This window comes from Eleginops maclovinus, chromosome 19, assembly GCF_036324505.1.
Source record: "Eleginops maclovinus isolate JMC-PN-2008 ecotype Puerto Natales chromosome 19, JC_Emac_rtc_rv5, whole genome shotgun sequence".
In the NCBI taxonomy this organism is placed as follows: Eukaryota; Metazoa; Chordata; class Actinopteri; order Perciformes; family Eleginopidae; genus Eleginops; species Eleginops maclovinus.
Genome location: NC_086367.1, coordinates 14,758,088 through 14,775,686, shown reverse-complemented (window position 1 = coordinate 14,775,686; position 17,599 = coordinate 14,758,088). Strand labels below are relative to the sequence as shown.

General features: G+C 39.3%; 1 protein-coding gene across 3 annotated transcripts in view; it reads left to right on the top strand.

Moving 5' to 3' along the window:
- Positions 1–6,002: 6,002 nt before the first annotated feature.
- Positions 6,003–17,599, top strand: part of stac (SH3 and cysteine rich domain) — a 38,931-nt gene continuing 27,334 nt past the window's right edge. The window contains exons 1-4 of one of the 3 annotated variants that reach the window (XM_063908272.1): positions 6,003–6,055; positions 6,844–7,406; positions 8,659–8,691; positions 10,215–10,542. In XM_063908272.1, coding sequence (XP_063764342.1) covers positions 7,293–7,406; positions 8,659–8,691; positions 10,215–10,542 — 475 coding nt within the window. In that variant the 5' untranslated portion in view covers positions 6,003–6,055; positions 6,844–7,292. The remainder of the gene's footprint in view (positions 6,056–6,843; positions 7,407–8,658; positions 8,692–10,214; positions 10,543–17,599) is intronic. The other 2 variants (XM_063908271.1, XM_063908273.1) reach the window with 2 other exon arrangements.

The window sequence follows — 17,599 nt, the reverse complement described above, 5'->3', positions numbered from 1 at the left end:
GATGCTGAAAAATCTTTACAATTTAGTGAAGCTGTTGTTATCAAACACATGCAAGATCCGAGGAGATGGTTTATTTAGAGGACTTTTATTTAATTTATTATTTAATATTTAACAAACATTTTGCAGGATTATATTTTGGCTGTTGTGGCATTAAATGATATCTCGCTATGCAAATAAGCACACCAAAAAATGGATACTCGTGACTTTTTAACCATACATACATTTTTCTCAAGTGAAATCTCTTTCCTTGATACTCTCTCTCCTCTCTCTCTCTCGCTTTCTCTCTCTCTCTCTCTCTCTCTCTCTCTCTCTCTCTCTCTCTCTCACACAGTCATCCACTCTCATTACTTGTCGTGCTCCCTGCAGAGACTATTTCTAGGATGTCTCATAATAAAATGAGCTAATTAGCTTTGGTTCCTAGGGAATCAATTTGCCCATTACTGCAAGAATAGAATATGTGTGTGTGTGCGTGTGTGTGTGTGTGTGTGTGTGTGTGTGTGTGTGTGTGTGTGTGTGTGTGTGTGTGTGTGTGTGTGTGTGTGTGTGTGTGTGTGTGTGTGTGTGTGTGTGTGTGTGTGTGTGTGTGTGTGGGTGTGTGTGTGTGTGTGTGTGTCTGTGTCTGTGTTTAATGTCAGTCTCTGTCATTGGTAATGGCTAACATTTTCAGGTTTGCTTGTCGCTGAGAATAAAGAGAATACATTGATGATGTAGACCAGGGGTGTTTAAGCTACGGCCCGGGGGCCAAATGCGGCCCGCAGGCCATTTTGAATCGGCCCTCAGCAAATTCTAAAAGTATAATGGAATATGTTATACTATGCTTGTACTTCTTAAATATACATGTTTACATATGACACATTATTGATGTCTTAATAAAACCACTTTTCAAGTAAATTAAATTTGAAAATGTTTTCTAGCAAATGTTAGTTGATTAAAAAAAGCCCAATAACTTATTTGCACACCACGCTTGGAATAGACCCTTCATATTTCCCCATTTTTATGAGCAATCTGTTTTAATGAATGAGCTGCCAACAAAATAATTGAAAGGCTGTTTTTATCTTAAAAACATTTTCTAGTATCAACAATAATGTACCTACATTTGATTGATTTTTGCTAACTTATAACTCAACTTTTCAGGCAATATACCTCTCCTCTAGTTAGGGGCCCAGACCTTCTTATGTTTCATTGTATGTGGCCCTCAGTGATAAAAGTTTGGAACCCCTGGTGTAGACTTTTAGATGACCGAGGTTAAAGAGCCATTTCAAAAACGTTTTCCAATGCCTTGTTATCCATATGAATTATCCTATATCTGCTGCAAATTTCAAAGTATTCATGGTTCAGCAGCTCCGGTGATACACAAGTAATTATGATAACCCCCCATCAATTTACCATGGTGTTATAATACATCTAAAGAAGGTAAATAATTACTTTAAAAAGGCTAACGGCTAAAAATGAGTATTATTTTGATGACTGCAATCATACGTTAGCTCTACTTCTGCCATGACTCTGATAATGTTGATTCAAACACATCATCTCTTCTTGGAAACTGACACGAACACCATGTGAGTTTGCAGAAAACTTCACACCGATAACTGGCTGCCAAGTTGAGTCTCCCAGAGTAGCTGAGAGCAAACCAGAAAGAGGCAAATATGTGGAGTTTGGAGTGAGACAAAGCTTGAGGGGGAATTTCATAACCTCATGAGACATAATGAGCGGAAATGGCATGGTTGGATCAGGCAGTGTTAAAAAGAAAAAGTAACCTCTTTTAAACAAGCTTTTGTGATTTGTTAGGGGTGTGTTCAGCACACACAAATAAAACACTGCTCATAGCTCAAACTCATGGAATAATGCCTTGAATCGTCCACTTGGTAATGACATTACAGACACCAACTATGATTTTAAAACAAATCATCCTCACCTATTAAAGCTTACCTTTTGTTATTGAAACCTGCTTTCCCCATTTAGATCCACATAAAGAGCTTCTGTCTGACAATCTGCTAAATTAAAATGTGCAATTAATGGAGGAACATTTATTTTTTGATTGATCTGCGTTGTTCATTCTTTGGTTCGGACTGAATTACCTTAACAGCTTTAAATGGATTATGATTACATATTGTAGAGAGATTTATGACTTTTACTGACTTCAGTAATCCCCTGAATTGTTATTCTAATGCCACCATAAAGGAACATGTCAATAGTCCTACTTTTTTAAGATAAATTACCTTGAAAACTACATTCCCATCAACCTTTACTTTGTTTTAAGTACTAATCAGCTAATGTTTTGCAGGATTGAACATTGAACAATTGTATTTCTAGCAATAGCCCTTCATAGTGCAAAGGGTAACAAAGGGCTACCAGTTAGATGGAATATCCTGTATATAGTTTCAGTCCAACCAGCATAAACTCAGACAGCTTGAGATTCTTGTAATCCTCCAAAGGCAGAATTTAGCTGCAGTGACGTGTTTTTGTGACCAATGCAACACATTTTTGTGTGAAATCATTACATATGCAGCGAGGTACGCCGACCACCACTTACAACTATGTGGAATCAACCTGCCAACAGCTTGAAGTTCCTGCAGAGAATCAATCGCACATATTCAGCACATCTAAAAATATATGTCCTCACCAACAGGTCTTCAGTACACATGCAAACTGAAGTGACGGTTTACTGCGCAAAAGACTTTGTGGTATTGTCTCTGTATTTGTTACATGTGTACATTACTATATTATGATAAGTATGGTGATCGATCATTCATTCAGCTTTTGCAAGGGTGGTGGGTAATGCTCTCAAAAAGAGTGCAGTGCTCTTGAATGCGTCTCGGGGCCTGACTCCTCCCCCGGGTTATAAAAAGCACCTGTTGGCCTTTTTGCTTACCTTTGACTCTGTCTGTCTTGCACAGGTAGGCAGTATATTGTAATCTGGTTAAATTGTTCTGCTTCCAATTGTATACCAGTGACTGGTCACGTGATTAAAGCCAACCCGGGATACTTTTGTTTACATTTGTTCCAGTTTTCTTTGATTTTATTGGAGCTGAGAGCCAGTCATTGGAGGGGGCTAGTCACCCTAACTGTTTGCTGTGGTGAGCACAGGGGCACCCAAGTGAGATACCTTTCCTGTGTTGCGTTTGTATGTGTGTGTGGTTTGCTCTTAATGTAGCCTGTCAACCTATTTACTGGCCTTAGCTCACTTTAGTTTTGGTTTCTTTATTTCATACACATAGACTTTTAATATAACATTTTAGCTGCATATTAAACACATCTTGTAATAAAAACATACATTTAACTGAATATTGTTTTGTTTTTTCTAACCAAAGATTGTATCTTTCAGCAACCATTTCCTGAGTGCAAGTCCCCATGTAGATCTACAGATAAAATAGACACTCTGCACTCTGAACAATTCCAGTTACATTAAATTTGACCTGCAGGTGTTTACATGTCGAATCATCATATTCCCTGAGGAGAGTGAATACAGTTTGTAGAAATGCAGGAAAATCACGAGAGCAGGTTATGAAAACAAAACAGAAAAACAGTTTCTGGAAAGTTTGACTGTGATCCTCTTTGCAGAAATGTCTGCTGGGATGGAATGTACTTTCTGATATAATCTACTAAACATTTCAAGTGTATTTTACAAGCTATCCTTTATTGGCAGCAGGTAAACAGGAGGAAATACACCAAGGTTATAACAAAGAAAGTTACTCTGATGTCTTTAATAACTCATTTTATCAGGAGATCTCATAAATTGTTAAGACACCAGAGCCATGAAATTGCTTGATCTTACATTGCCTCGCTGAAACCCCATTCAACACCCATCGCTCAGTCTTCCTCCCATCTCTTTACGCCACCCTTCCCCTACCATGTTCCACAACAATTGGCCCCTCTGGCTTACTGGCGCAACTGGTGGTCATGCATTTGGTTATATCTACGGACATGATTCGCAGAAACCACAGACACCACAGGACACACACACACACACACTCAAATGCAACATTGACTCATGTTCTGATGTCTGACTCAACCTGGGGACCATTGTGCACGCTCCTGCTGGTGAGCTATAATCAAAAGCCACTTCATTTTGTGGTTTCAAATGTGCTTTCATCTTAACACTGTCCTTACAATGAAGAAACTCAAAACTGATCTTGCTGTCTTAAAAAGTCAAACCAAGTGGTTAAAATAATTTGGACAACGCTTTCAAAAGGAAAGCATCACAGCTCAGTAGTTTGGAGAAAAGATCCAAAATAAAGATTCATTTACATGGTGTTCCTGGAGGTAATACAATCCTGAAGTCATGATTGTGGTGGAAACTTCTGAAGCAATGGAGACCAAACTCAAGAGAGACACTGGAGAGCAGGAACTTGATGGCAAAACACTGTTGGGTTTATTCGGAGTTACGGCCGGAGAACTGACAAGACATTTACTGTAGACACGAGTTGCCACAGCGGTTGCCAAACCAATTCTGAAGATCTCGGCAATAGGAAGAGGTTTTAACTAGTTCCAAATGGATAATCAACATTCTTCAAACATCAGACTAAACAAGCTCGGACAATATGTTTGACTTAAACTGTCATCTAGGTCACAGATAAGGTGTTTACCGGAGCATCTGTGTCCAGATAAACTGGAGCTAGCTGTCCCTAAACAATAAAGCCAATCTTAGGTCAGCGTGAGCTTGTACCCACTGTGGGAACAACAAGGCTTCGGAAGCCCAGGCTGCCCCTCCTTAATGAAGATAACAGCACCTGCAAGGCCGTAGAGCCAGGTCAGAGGAGGACAGAGAGAAGAGATGCAATACACAAAATATTCCCTAACAATGATCACTGGATGAGTTTCCTTGGTTATCATAGAGGTTGATTGACATGTAAGCTCAGAAACAAATTCTTAGAGGACTGCAAAAATGTAATCTTATTTCATGGCTTTTCATCAATAAAAGCCATGAAAGCTGCATCTCCGTTGCAGCCTTTTTACTAAGCTAAGCTAACTAGCTGCTTGGGGTCAGTAACATATTTACCGTACAGACAACAGAGTGCTATCAATCCTCTTATCAAACTCTCTAAATAAAACATGATTATGTGTACTTTCCTAAAATGTTGTACCTTTCTAGTAAAACATGTATGTGTTTTCGCTAACTTCTCATTCTTTCTAAACAGAAGTTTGACAAAAGATGCCCAACTCAAAACTGCTAAATTCATAAAGAACATGTTTAATGGTTATAGTGGGAGGTAAAATTACTTCAATTTGGGATTACTGGAATGCAACATAGGGTTTAATGGGGGGGGGGGGGGGGGGGTCACCGTGATGTAAATGTTTAGAGCTTTTTGATGGGCTTAATCGGAAGTTTAACAAGTACAAGGACAGGCCAACTGCTGAGCCATTGATCTCTCTCTGGATACATTTTAAATGCATTGCTTTATTTTGGCTTAGCAGCATCTTGGCATTGATACCAGAAACCTGTAAGCTGTGGATTAATAACACTTTATGTTCATGTTTTAAACTTAATCAGCACATGACAAACAACCTATCTTAAACGCAATTACTAGTTTACTGTAGATAGCTATATATACTCACAACATCATCCACAGAGGTATTAACAGTCATTCTGCAATGCTTTCTCTGACGCCTGGCTCGAAAACACTAAATGTATCATCTGCCCCTGAAAACTCGTCATTCAGATGGTGCTTTTTGATGATGCTGTAAATTGTAGAGAGCTTGTTTATCCAAAGTGTCTGGGCAGTGCTTTAAATAATACATCCACAATTTTTTGGCAAACTGAAATCTGACAAAATTATTACTAGCCTCACAAAACTAAATAGCATCATCAGAGGATGTAGCTGAGTTTTTGAGGAAGGAATCCCCTCTAAACTCCAGCAGAAAGTGCGCTGAATATGAAGCCTCACCACCTGGGATGTGTTGGTGTTTGCATTCCTGTCAGAGTGAGGAGGCTGCAGTCTGGCGCCTGCCTCCTTTCGTCCCATAACTTCAAGGACATCACATCACAGGGGAGCCAGGATGGAGGCAGCGTGATGTATCACTACAGTGGGCCTGACACCTATCCCATCTGAAGCGGGTAAGACGCCTTATATTTCAGTGTAGAAGCTTAAGTGTCATAATGTTGTTTACTTCCCACAGAATGGCTCATTGATGTGATAATAGTTCATGGCAGTGTTGTTGTTGTCTTGGCTGAGTCTTGAATGTGTTATTTTACAAAAGTGAATTTCAAAGAGACACCTTGCAAAAAGCGCACTGGATGCACTTGGAGGGATACAAGCGTTCAGGTATAGTCTTCTAAAGCATATGGTAGCCTACATGGCACAGTTCTTTAATTTTAAGGCCACACTAGGATCTATTACTCATGTTCTCTTTACCAAATGCATCCAGACGTACATAGTTGTTGAATCAACAAAAAGAACCACACATAAAGGAATGCAACGCCCTGACAGGAAAAGTAAGACTTAACAAACTAAAATGTTGGGAAGTCAAAAGTTCCTTGGCAAAGTAAGATCATATTTGAAATTGTATGCTCATTGCTAACACGAGACAAAGAATCACCAATAGCTTTTTTACTTACTTTTACAACAGATTTAGTCATTCCTTTTACCGCTTAGTATAATTGGGGGGAAACGAAGCTTTTGTCGTTTTTTATACTTCGGTGAAGTGAGAATCCCTTGCACTTTCAAAGCACTATCATTTTTCTCTGTAACATCCATGTCCATATCAGTGGATTTGCCCTTGAAACGCGTGAAACAATGAAGCTACCCTGTTCATTATTTTTTTATTTATTTTGCAGTGATTCAATTTGACCATATGGTTGTTTTCCTTTTTTTCTGAGTGTTTTTTCCGTCTACATTTTGGCAGGATACAATCCTTGTATAATTCCTCTCGTCCTTCCTGATCCTTCCCTCCCTCTACTCGCTCTCCGCCCCTCTGAGTAAAGGCAGTGCGTTCCGCGCAGCGTGGACACACTTGGAGATGTCTCGGAAACATTACGCTGGACGACACCACAAACGCTAGAGCTTTTAATAGGACAGGGACACTTTCAAAGCTTTACCTGGACTAAGTCTTAACTTTTGTTTTGGAAACTCCTTTTTTTCCAAGCTCCTCGTCACGTCTTTCTGATCTTTTCCTGCCGGCGGATGAATCTAGGATCCCCCTTTAACAGCAGCAGCAGCATTGGGTCCGGATGATTTTCTTCCTCGTATCCCAGTGTCACTGTGACTGTAGTGGTGTGGAAACGACGTAAACAGTTTGGGGAGGAAACAAACTCTGCAGATCAACAGTTTTTTCAGAGATCCCAGAAAGAGAGGATGATTCCACCGGCCAACATGATTCAGGACGAAAGTGGGGGCAACGAGGTTGAACAGGACCAGAATGAGACACCGAAATCCCCGATGACGGACTCCAGCCAGCAGGAAACCAAGGTAGGTTTGAATTCATTTTTGTTCTTATATACTATTACCACCATCCCCCGGGATAGACAGATATACTGAGGGACACGCATCGGTCCAAGTCTTATTAATAGAGCAGAGCAAACAAACTTCTTTCAACAGGACAATAAAACGGACTCAAGAGGCAGCTTACATACACCTCAGCGCATGTCACTTTTTACCACTAACTCGCAGACTGACCTGCCTTTTAAAACACATTCAACAGCCTAAACTAATTAACTTTAAAGAGGATACCATACCGATGACTCCAAAATAATCAGCAGCTGCACAAATAGGACAGCAATCACATTTAAAGTGTCACGAAGAGTCACCACAGACCCACTGTTAGTTAAACAAAACTGCTCAGGGTGTTACAACACCATTCAAATAAGACCATGAGGTTGTACAATAACAAAAAACCTTTATGTCTATATTAAATCACTTTACAAACTCACTATACACAGGCTTATAGAAATAGAGTTTCTCCCCAGTTTAGAGTCTATAACCTGTAACTAAATGGGATTCATAGTATTAACATTCATTGTTGCTAAATAATTGATCATGGTAAGGCTATTTAAAGCCCCATGTCAGCCTAAAAATAGGTTCATTGTGCTGTGGTAAAAGAAGCAATATGGTGATGCAGAATTATTATGTACACAGTAAGAGTCATTTGGGTTTGTTCCTTCTTCCTGTGGCTGAGTGATAGAGATCCACAGCTGCCTCTGGCATTTTGCCATCTATGTGGGTCACATGTTGCCCAGACTACTACAAATAGCATTTAATATTGGACTAGTCATCATGTTGGTGGATGGCTATCAGCTCCCCTCTGCTGTCCCCAAAATGCCTGCACGGGACCGATGGGATGTATAAGTCTCTTTTATTATGTTCAGTTTGTGAAGGGAAACTGTTTTTTGGTGGTGATCGGAATCATAGACATGCTTTCCTCTTTGACTCTTGTGTCTCTTAAAGCGTGTGCATGTGAGCTCTTTTTTTTTTGGCGCAGCTGGTCCCATTTTAAAAGAGTTCTTCTTCCTGGCTGACATCGCACATAAAGCCTCTGCCAAACCATAAAACTTCTTCCAAAATCCAATGGTCGTAGAACATCGGAAAAACAAACAACAAGGATAAAAGCAAATGTTGAATCTTCCTTACATGCAGTACAAGTAGAACGAGTTCCAGAATAGGCTGAAAAAGTTTTCTACCTTTTTAAGTGAAGCTCTGTTTGTGTTTTTATTCCTCCTTAAAGAATACTGTGAGGCCTGAACATCAGAAGCGCAAGGTGAGCCTCCACTCTTGTGTAAATTTAGCTATCTGCTGATTTTAGTCCATCATACCTGCATGTGCATAAAGATAAAAGTTGTTTTGCGTTACAACTTTTTCTGTTCGGCATTCTTTGTTTATAGGCATCATCAGTTAGTGACTTTATGTAACATTATCTTAATGATCTTAAGCCATAACTGGATTTGTATATGCTTTAAAATGGATATGCATTATTCAAAACATTTATATATATTATTTTTCATAACCCATTCCAGCCCTTATTAACCCTTCCGTCTTTTTGATAAATCACAGCTCTTGATGACATCAATCACAGCATGAGCTCCTTGATGCATGTTGACTTTACTGATTTAGAGAGATTTTATTTATTACATCTTCATGTCAGGAACATGTAGTATCATTTCCATCACATCTTCACTAAAAAACTACAATATATGCAGAATTCCCACCTAAAAATAAGTGATGAACAATCTGATTTAGTCAACTATAACTAACTGAATGTCTGCTAACCACAGTTTTTCTTTTCAGGGTGAGTCAAAGCCATGTTAGTGAGAGGTTACAGTGTGCGTGCTGTATGTCTGATGTGCATTCCTGTGTGGGCGGTAATGGTAGAGAAAGGCTCTAAATTGATTGTTTCCTGACCCGTTGAATTATTGATCTTCACCCTTACAAAGCTGCAGTGGGAAGCTCTCTAAAGTTAACTATTTGTTCAGGTTGTGAGTCAAAAATACTGCAACAACAATGGCATTTTTCAATGAATTGTATTGTAGTTAAGGTCTGAGATAACATATGAGTATCTCGACCCAGATCAGTTGATATTAACTGTCTGTGTGTGCAAAGCTAATGATAATAGCTAAAACATTTGGGTTAACCTTTCTGCACACAGTACAAACAGCAAACCTTCACCTGTTTGCAGTTATACATTTAGGCCTGTAATGTGTGCTAGGGTATGATGCACTTAAATAATAATATTTTTCTGCAATAAGAGACTTGATGCGGCACACCATCCAGAAATCCTAACCATAAAATCTCATTAGAGGTGCTTAAAGATTCTTTATTGCATGTTTGAACCCAGAATTAAATGGGTTTCACAGAGGAGGAAGAACTCACTGGGAGGTTAAATGAGAAGTTGTCAGTGAGGAGTGTTATGAATTGCATTACTGTCATAAAGTGGCCTAAGGAGATTAATGAAGACTGCTGCCAGATATGAAAGCACAGTGTGTGAGAAAAAGTGTTGAAGTGATGCATTGCTCTCAGCAGGAAATCACATTACCTTCCATGTAAGAAACATTGAAGGTTTTCCACTTACAAATGATAAGTTGCCCCTCGCAATAGTCTTTTATCGGCCATCGGACACTGAGAAATGTGCCTGGAGGTTTCAGTCTCAATTTGTAATTTATTAGGGTTATTATAGAAATTGATTTTCTTCACTCAGTTCTGCTGAATTCTTCTCTCTCCTCATTTATTTTCTGTCTTTTTCTTTTCCTCGCTCCATTTGTATTGAACTATTCCTTTCTTTTTCAGCTCCAGAGACTGAAGCGCTCCTTATCCTTCAAGACCAAGACCATGCGCAGCAAGAGTGCAGACAACTTCTTCAGAAACAGCAACGACAACAAGATGGAGCTGCTCTCAGACGTGAGCAGCAGCACGGGTCATCTCTGCAACATGGCCCCGCCGCACACCACCAACCTGCCCATCCCGCCCGTCCCTCCAGCCATCCCCTCCGCTCCTCCTCCCACGTCGCGCTCCCAGACACGCAACCCGCTGCAGGTAGACTCGGCAGGACACTGCTTCATGGAGCACATCTTCAAGAAACCCACGTTCTGTGATGTCTGCAACCACATGATCGTAGGTATGGTTCCACAGCCTCCCTCCTTCATTAGTGGAAGCAGAGTATCAAGCAAAGATTGTAGGAGAAAAAAAATCCTGCACATCATCAGATGAACTTTGCAATCAAAGCATTGAGACTAACCTTTTCATAATGAGACCTTCATCAGATAAGCTGATGAAGTTATAAACAAAACTGTTCTGTCATCAGAATCGAAATAGAGAGTAATACATTTGCATTCATATATACATATGGTTTGGATACAGAGGTTATATTCTCCTAAACCCTTCCCACCCTTGTTTTTTTTCATCATCACAACATTTTTCTATGAACACAGAAGCCTATAAGGCACTTGATACTACCATCCATCTTGACAAACAGACATTTGAGCATAGTGTCTCCCTCCTTTTCTTTTTCGCACACCGAGCCAGGTTCCTCCATCTGTCGGCTGAGGTGTCAGATAGCCAGCTGCTCTACCTGTTCGTCTCTCGCCAGATGTTCTGGTTTCTCTGGCTGCCCCCCTCCTTGTTATGTATCGTTACTGAGGGACCACTAGGACTTTGTGTCTCAGGGCATCAGATTGATAATGAAAGTTGCTGCCCGAACCATCTGCCCAACTAGCCTCTGATAGCCACCGCAGATAAAAGACATCAGACTAGTAACAATGTGGGTATGTTTAAAACATGGATATATATCACTGTATCAGTTTGCCAACAGTCTTTGCTTTTCGTTGCATAGTTGAAAGGCTCTAGTTTTTTGTCAGACTAAAGTGATGTTGCCTGTGTGGCATTTCCAGTGACCGAAGCCTTGAATGGATAATGATAGTGAAGGTATGATGTAAGGCCAGCCTGGTCCTGTGAAAGGTGCTGATCCCTCTGGTCCAATCATGAAGGAAGATGCTGCTTTCTTCTTCATTTGTCATATTTAATTCAAACATAGTATCGTGTGTGTCCATGGGCGTAATGAGCTACAATTGTGCTGTCATGGTCCAACTCTTGACATCCAGAGTCAAAAGGTGGAGACAGAGACAAATAGTTTTGGTATAAGGTACTTAAACTGTACAATTACAAGAGAAATGTGATTAATAAATCCTAATCCTGGCCATTCAACAGAAAGTTTATGGAGTTGAGAAAGTATAAGGGTTTTATAATTATCAATAGATGTGAATAAGGTTCCATGAAGTGTAATGTTTCTTGTAATTCAATGAATATTAATGTACAGCCAACTAAATATAAATATAGGAATATATTTTAAAGTATTTTGATGTATTTTTTCCATTGAAAAGGTAGTACAGATAGACAAGAGAGGGGACAAAGGGCACAGCAACTGAGCCTTCATACAGGGACACCTGCTCTTTTTACTTTGTGCATTTGCCAGTATAATAGATTTGATAAAAACCCCAAAGAACTGTACATATTCACCACGATAAACTTCAATAATATAGTATATCATTGGATATGGAGAGGACATTTTGATAGTCAAATGGATTAAATCAAATGAACACTTATTTTAACTCAAGGTTTGATATTCATCAATGTTACTGTTTCAATATGTATTATACACCCTATATACAGCCACATATGTAGAGTAATAGCAGTATGCTAATAGCAAAAGATAGCCTAGGGAATATTAAACACCCACCTTTTTTCCTCAAGGAGGATCCTTTATTATATAAAAGCCTGTGCAAATTAAACGTGTCATCCATAATACAAATGGCTGAATCATATTATAGTGTCAGTGACTCATTTATTAGGTTTACCAGACGAAAAGGAGCCAAGCTAGATTAGAACATTCTTAATATCGCAAAAACATATTAACATGTCTATGGTAGGCGTTCATCTTTGTTTTGAAACCCCTTTGTAGTCACACTAGCTCATACATTGTGTTCAGTTGAACAATTGCCATTCAACATTAGGAAAATAAATCATTTATAGTGATTATCTTGTTATAATTAAGAGGAACATCACTGTCAGTGTCTCTGAAGAAATGTACTCAAAACCAGTTAAAAGAAGAGAGGTAAAGCCACTATACTCCCACAGTTCATCACACAGGTGTTTACACTTTTGCCTGATTAGATCTTGTGCTTGATTGAAATCTCCTTCTCATCCTCCTGTTAGATTGGTTACACCTGTAAGGGGCGGGATGTTTCTTTATTATTAGCTTATAGAGTTAAGCGCAGCTACACTAAACTCTAGGCTAATCAGCCAGGTTTAGTGAAAACACCTTTGTGGTTGGGCAGAGACTTAAACCCATATGTGTCCAAAGGTTTTATGTGATATGATTAGGAATAAAGCTCCAAAATGGTCAAGATTGTTCAGAAATCTGAAATGGAGAAGACAAGTATCTAACAGTACAACTTCTACATTCTATATATATATTCTATTGTATTCTATAACTACTGATAACATTTCTCCGTGTTGGGATTCAACAGACGCTGGAATAGCTGCCATACATGTAGAGATTGAGATTTAAGAAACGTTTGGAGTGGTCTCTTAATTCTTCCAGAGCTGTAAATACCAAATTTCAGTTCCTTGTAGATTTTTAAATAAACAAAATGTCTTATCCTACTTAATGTAGGCTTACAGTACTACATATTGGATTACTTGTGTCCAAAGGCTTAATATAGTTTCCGCTTCTTCCTGTATTTATTCCAAGTCAACTCTCACTATTTTTTTGTCCAACCCAATGTTGTTTTCTTAGTCATTACACGGGTTGAATGCAATGTGCAGTGTGCATTCTTTGTCCATGAAAGCTGGTGTCTTGTTTTTATGCTCACAATGAGTCTGGTTTGCTGGTGTATAAATCTGCTCTGATCGAGTCCAGCCTTATGCTGAGATATTGATTGCGGATCCTTGCAGAGAATAGTTGAATAAATAAACGTCTATATGAGTGAATGGGTTTGTTGCTTGGGCCTGATGGAGTGTAAACAAATAACTTACTGGGACACCATGAAAAATATATTTATTTATAGATTCAAGGTTACAAACTCATATAACAAATATAACAAAGAGCTGGTTAAACAATTCTTGTGCAGTAGACTTAGTTTTGTCTAAAAGTACATACTGCCTGAGAGTGATACGCAGAGGGACATTTAGGATATTTCTTTGAACATTTATTAAAACAAGATCCTTGACAGTGATTCTCACACAACATGGTACAGTTACAGTTAAATATATATATATATATATAAAACATAATCAAGGAATACAATATAGCGTACAGGGGTTCCAATTAGTTGTTTACAATATGTTCACTTTGCTAAATACTTTATAAAAGGGGACCATTTCTCTAAATACTATTCAATCTTGATTTGTAGTTTCACTGTTACATTTTCCATACAGTTTTCAACCTTAAGTCTTTGTGTCCATTGGTCCAAGGTAGTGGGATGGGGTTTAACCCAGTTCATAGTATTCCTTTTATGGGCTATTAATACCAGAACTCTGTGCATATACATTTAGCCTTTTCTAAATCTCTAGATAGATCTAGATATTTTTAAGATAGTAGTACGAAGAATGCACCTGTCAGTCAGGAATTACTGATACTGCATACACTTTTAGGGGTTAGGCAGTAATGTACTTACAAGCGGCCTTAAATGCCTCAAACCAAGGCATCTAAATTCCTGGATTAATTAATGAGACAGGATGATATTCATCATGAAGGACAGAGTAATCTCACTTGAATAATGTGCATAAATCTTTTCTAGGAAATCCATGAGATGACAGAAATGAGTCTGTTGTAAGTGATCGAGGTTGGCTAGTAAGTAAGTGAGGCTTTACTAGTTCTCCCTGCATTAACGCATATAAGACACACACGCATGTGCTGTGTAAGAGGTGTGTGCTAGTATTCAGCATTTTAGGCCGGTTAGTTTGAAGATGAGGAAATAGTTTCAGTGTTGAAACAATCGAATGACTGTTTGAGAAACTAATTAAAATCGGCAAATAAACCAAAGAAAGCTGCCCGGGTCAGTGTTTTCTCAGAGCTTATGGAGCACAGGAGGTGGAGGAGCTGTTGTCACGATGAAGGTTATTTGCAGGAAATCAGGAGGCGTGAAGTACCAACAGTGGCTTAATAGATCAATGTGAGGCTATTGTAAGGAGAGTGTGCATTGTGAGAGACGGTGTGGGGAGGAAGAGTGGGAAATTCAGGGGGAGAAAGACTGTGGGAAGAAAATAAGAAACAAGATGAAGACGGTATGTAAAATCTGGCAGGACCTCTGCAGCATAAATGAAGTATGGGCTTTAAAAGCAGACTAGCCAAGTAAAACCAAATACCAGAGAGAGCAGCACTGTGACTCTTTTTCTCGGCAGCTGCACTGCTTTAAGGACCCTCTCTCTCCGCCTGGAGGAAAAAGTAACTAAACACACACACAAACAAAGTTACGTCATTTCCCAGTCATTACTGAAGGAAGTGGACAATGTCAGCAACTTGTGTGGTTTGTTACCTTATTAGCTGTTACGAGTTAACATGCAGGCGTCTCATTATTGCTCCATGTTGGAACGAGTCAGCCGAAACAAACCAGTCAACTCCTTGTCAGATTTGCCTTCTGTCCCTGAGCATTCGGAAAGACGGGTCGGAAGTTAATTCAGGGTCTCCTGAAGATGATATAGAGAAAATGTTTTCTGACCTGAGGGAGAAAGAAGTGTTCATTAAACAGCATCTCTTGACCTTTAATGGCGTGACCTGAAAATTGGTGCAGGTTGTATTCATTGCTGCTACTGTTTTTGTTTTGTTGTTGTAGTGATTTACAGCTAACCGATGAGACGTTCGGACCGGGATCACATTTCTCACGGTTTTTGTCTCAGGTTAACTAACTCCGGCAGCTCTGCAGCAGGAAGGCTCACCCAAGCGACACCAGAGCTTTAACTGTGGAATACAGATAAGGGTTTTCCATCCATTACTGTGATCTTGTCACTGCTGCCCAGCTCCAGATACTAGCTGAGACACCAGTTCACATTACAGCACATGTAGAGAAAGCAGAGATTTATTTTCCTCCGTGTTGGCTCAGTAAACTACTCAAGGGTCTTTGTACCTTAGGTTGCCTGGATGGTTTGTTGTGTTTACTGCTTGGCTCCATATAACAGTGTTCTTGCTCAATGACCCTCTTAACCCTGCTCGTCAGACTGAATATGTTCCAATTTTGAGGATAAACTGCACTGAAATGCTGAAGTATTGCATTGCTTCAGTGCTCATTTATGCACATCACATGATGGACAGAGTGGACAACCTTTCAGTAATGAAACATATATTCTCCCTGCACTCTCACAGACACTGAATGAAATCAATGAATCCTTGTCATGTACATCATTTGTTACACATGCATACAGACAGTGTACCAGACCAGGGCTTGTGCTCATTGATGGTTCAATAAAGAGCTGGAGGTGCATAGCTGCCGGACTGTAACTAATAGCAGCACTGGGACTCTCAGTACTGTAACACTATCCACTCTTGCCAATGTGAAACGACCATCAAATGATAAACTGCTGGCAACAAGTGGTGTTTTTTTTGTCATATAATATGTAACATAAATATAAATAAGTTAGAGATGATTAGGTTTTTCATTGACCCCTCTCTCCTTTTATCATTTTGTAGGGATGTACGATTTAATTACAAATGTTTATGAGGTCGTAAACCTGGATACTTTAGATCTGGGGTGTCCAAACTATGGCCCGGGGCCAAATGTGGCCTGCGGCAAATTCAAAAAGTATAATGAAAAATGGCCCACAGAGGAACCTTGAGCTTGTCTTTTATTGTGCTTCTTAAATATATATGTTTAAATATGTTATACAGTAATATTCATGTGTTCATAAGCCAACTTTTCCCAAACATAAAAAGTCCAATAACTTATTTTCATAACAAGCTTAAATATACCCTTCATATTTTCTCTTACTATAAGCGATCTGAAGCTTCTGTTTTAAGGAATGAGCTGCCAACAAAATACGGAGAGATGTGATGTACGCTGTTTTTTTCTTAAAGCATTTTAAAGTATCATTTACCTACATTTGATCGATTGATCACTCATAACTGAACTTAGGAGGTAATATACCTTACCTCTAGTGAGGGGCCGAGCCCTTCGTCTATTTTTCTGTATTTGGCCCTCGATGAAATAAGTTTGGACACCCCTGCTTTAGATTATGAAATGATATATGATTATTTATTTTTTTACAGTCAACCCCAATTATCATTAATTATTTTAATGGCCCTGAGCAGGAATAGAGTCTGCGATGCTTCATGGTCAAAACATGGAAAATCCTTCAGTTAGCTTATGTGTCATTTAATCTGCCAAGACCTTTTAACAAGTAGTCTGTCAAATCTGGTGACAAACGTATTTCAATTAAATCTGTGAAATGAACAGTGACATTGCACTTCCCTTTCACTCCTCAAACATGCCAACTTACTGCACTTACACATACCTGCTACTGCATGCAGCTCTTTCTTTATTGTTGTAATTCGTTCTGTGTTACAAACACACACGATGACAGAGCCCGAGCCCAGTGATCCTGTTATAGACAACTTTGATGTTGCCACGTGATTTACTTTATTCTGTCTTCCCCTTTACATCTCACATCTCAACCCTGAACATGACTATCTTTCTCATTTTTGTTTCTTTATCCCTCTGCATATTAATGTGTTACTCATTCACACACACACACACACACACACACACACACACACACACACACACACACACACACACACACACACACACACACACACACACACACACACACACACACACACACACACACACACACACACACACACACACCACACACAAACATTTAATAGTTGCAATGTTGCGTAACTTTGGTTCACAAAAAAGTCAGATTATTCGTCATTTATTCCAGCGACTGTGAGTCAGGTATTAAGAAGAGGGGGTAAAACTGCACACGGGCAGCAATTTAAAAAGGGTTCTCATGGGACAGATGCCACTGGTTCAGTCTCAGTCTGTTTAGTTAAAAATGGTTTTGCAAAAAAGTACACATCATGTGTCACGTTTTCTGAATTTATCAACGCTAAAATATTCCACAAGCCACTACGCTGGTTTTTCCCAGTGGATCCTGGGAAAGGCTCCAGAAATTCT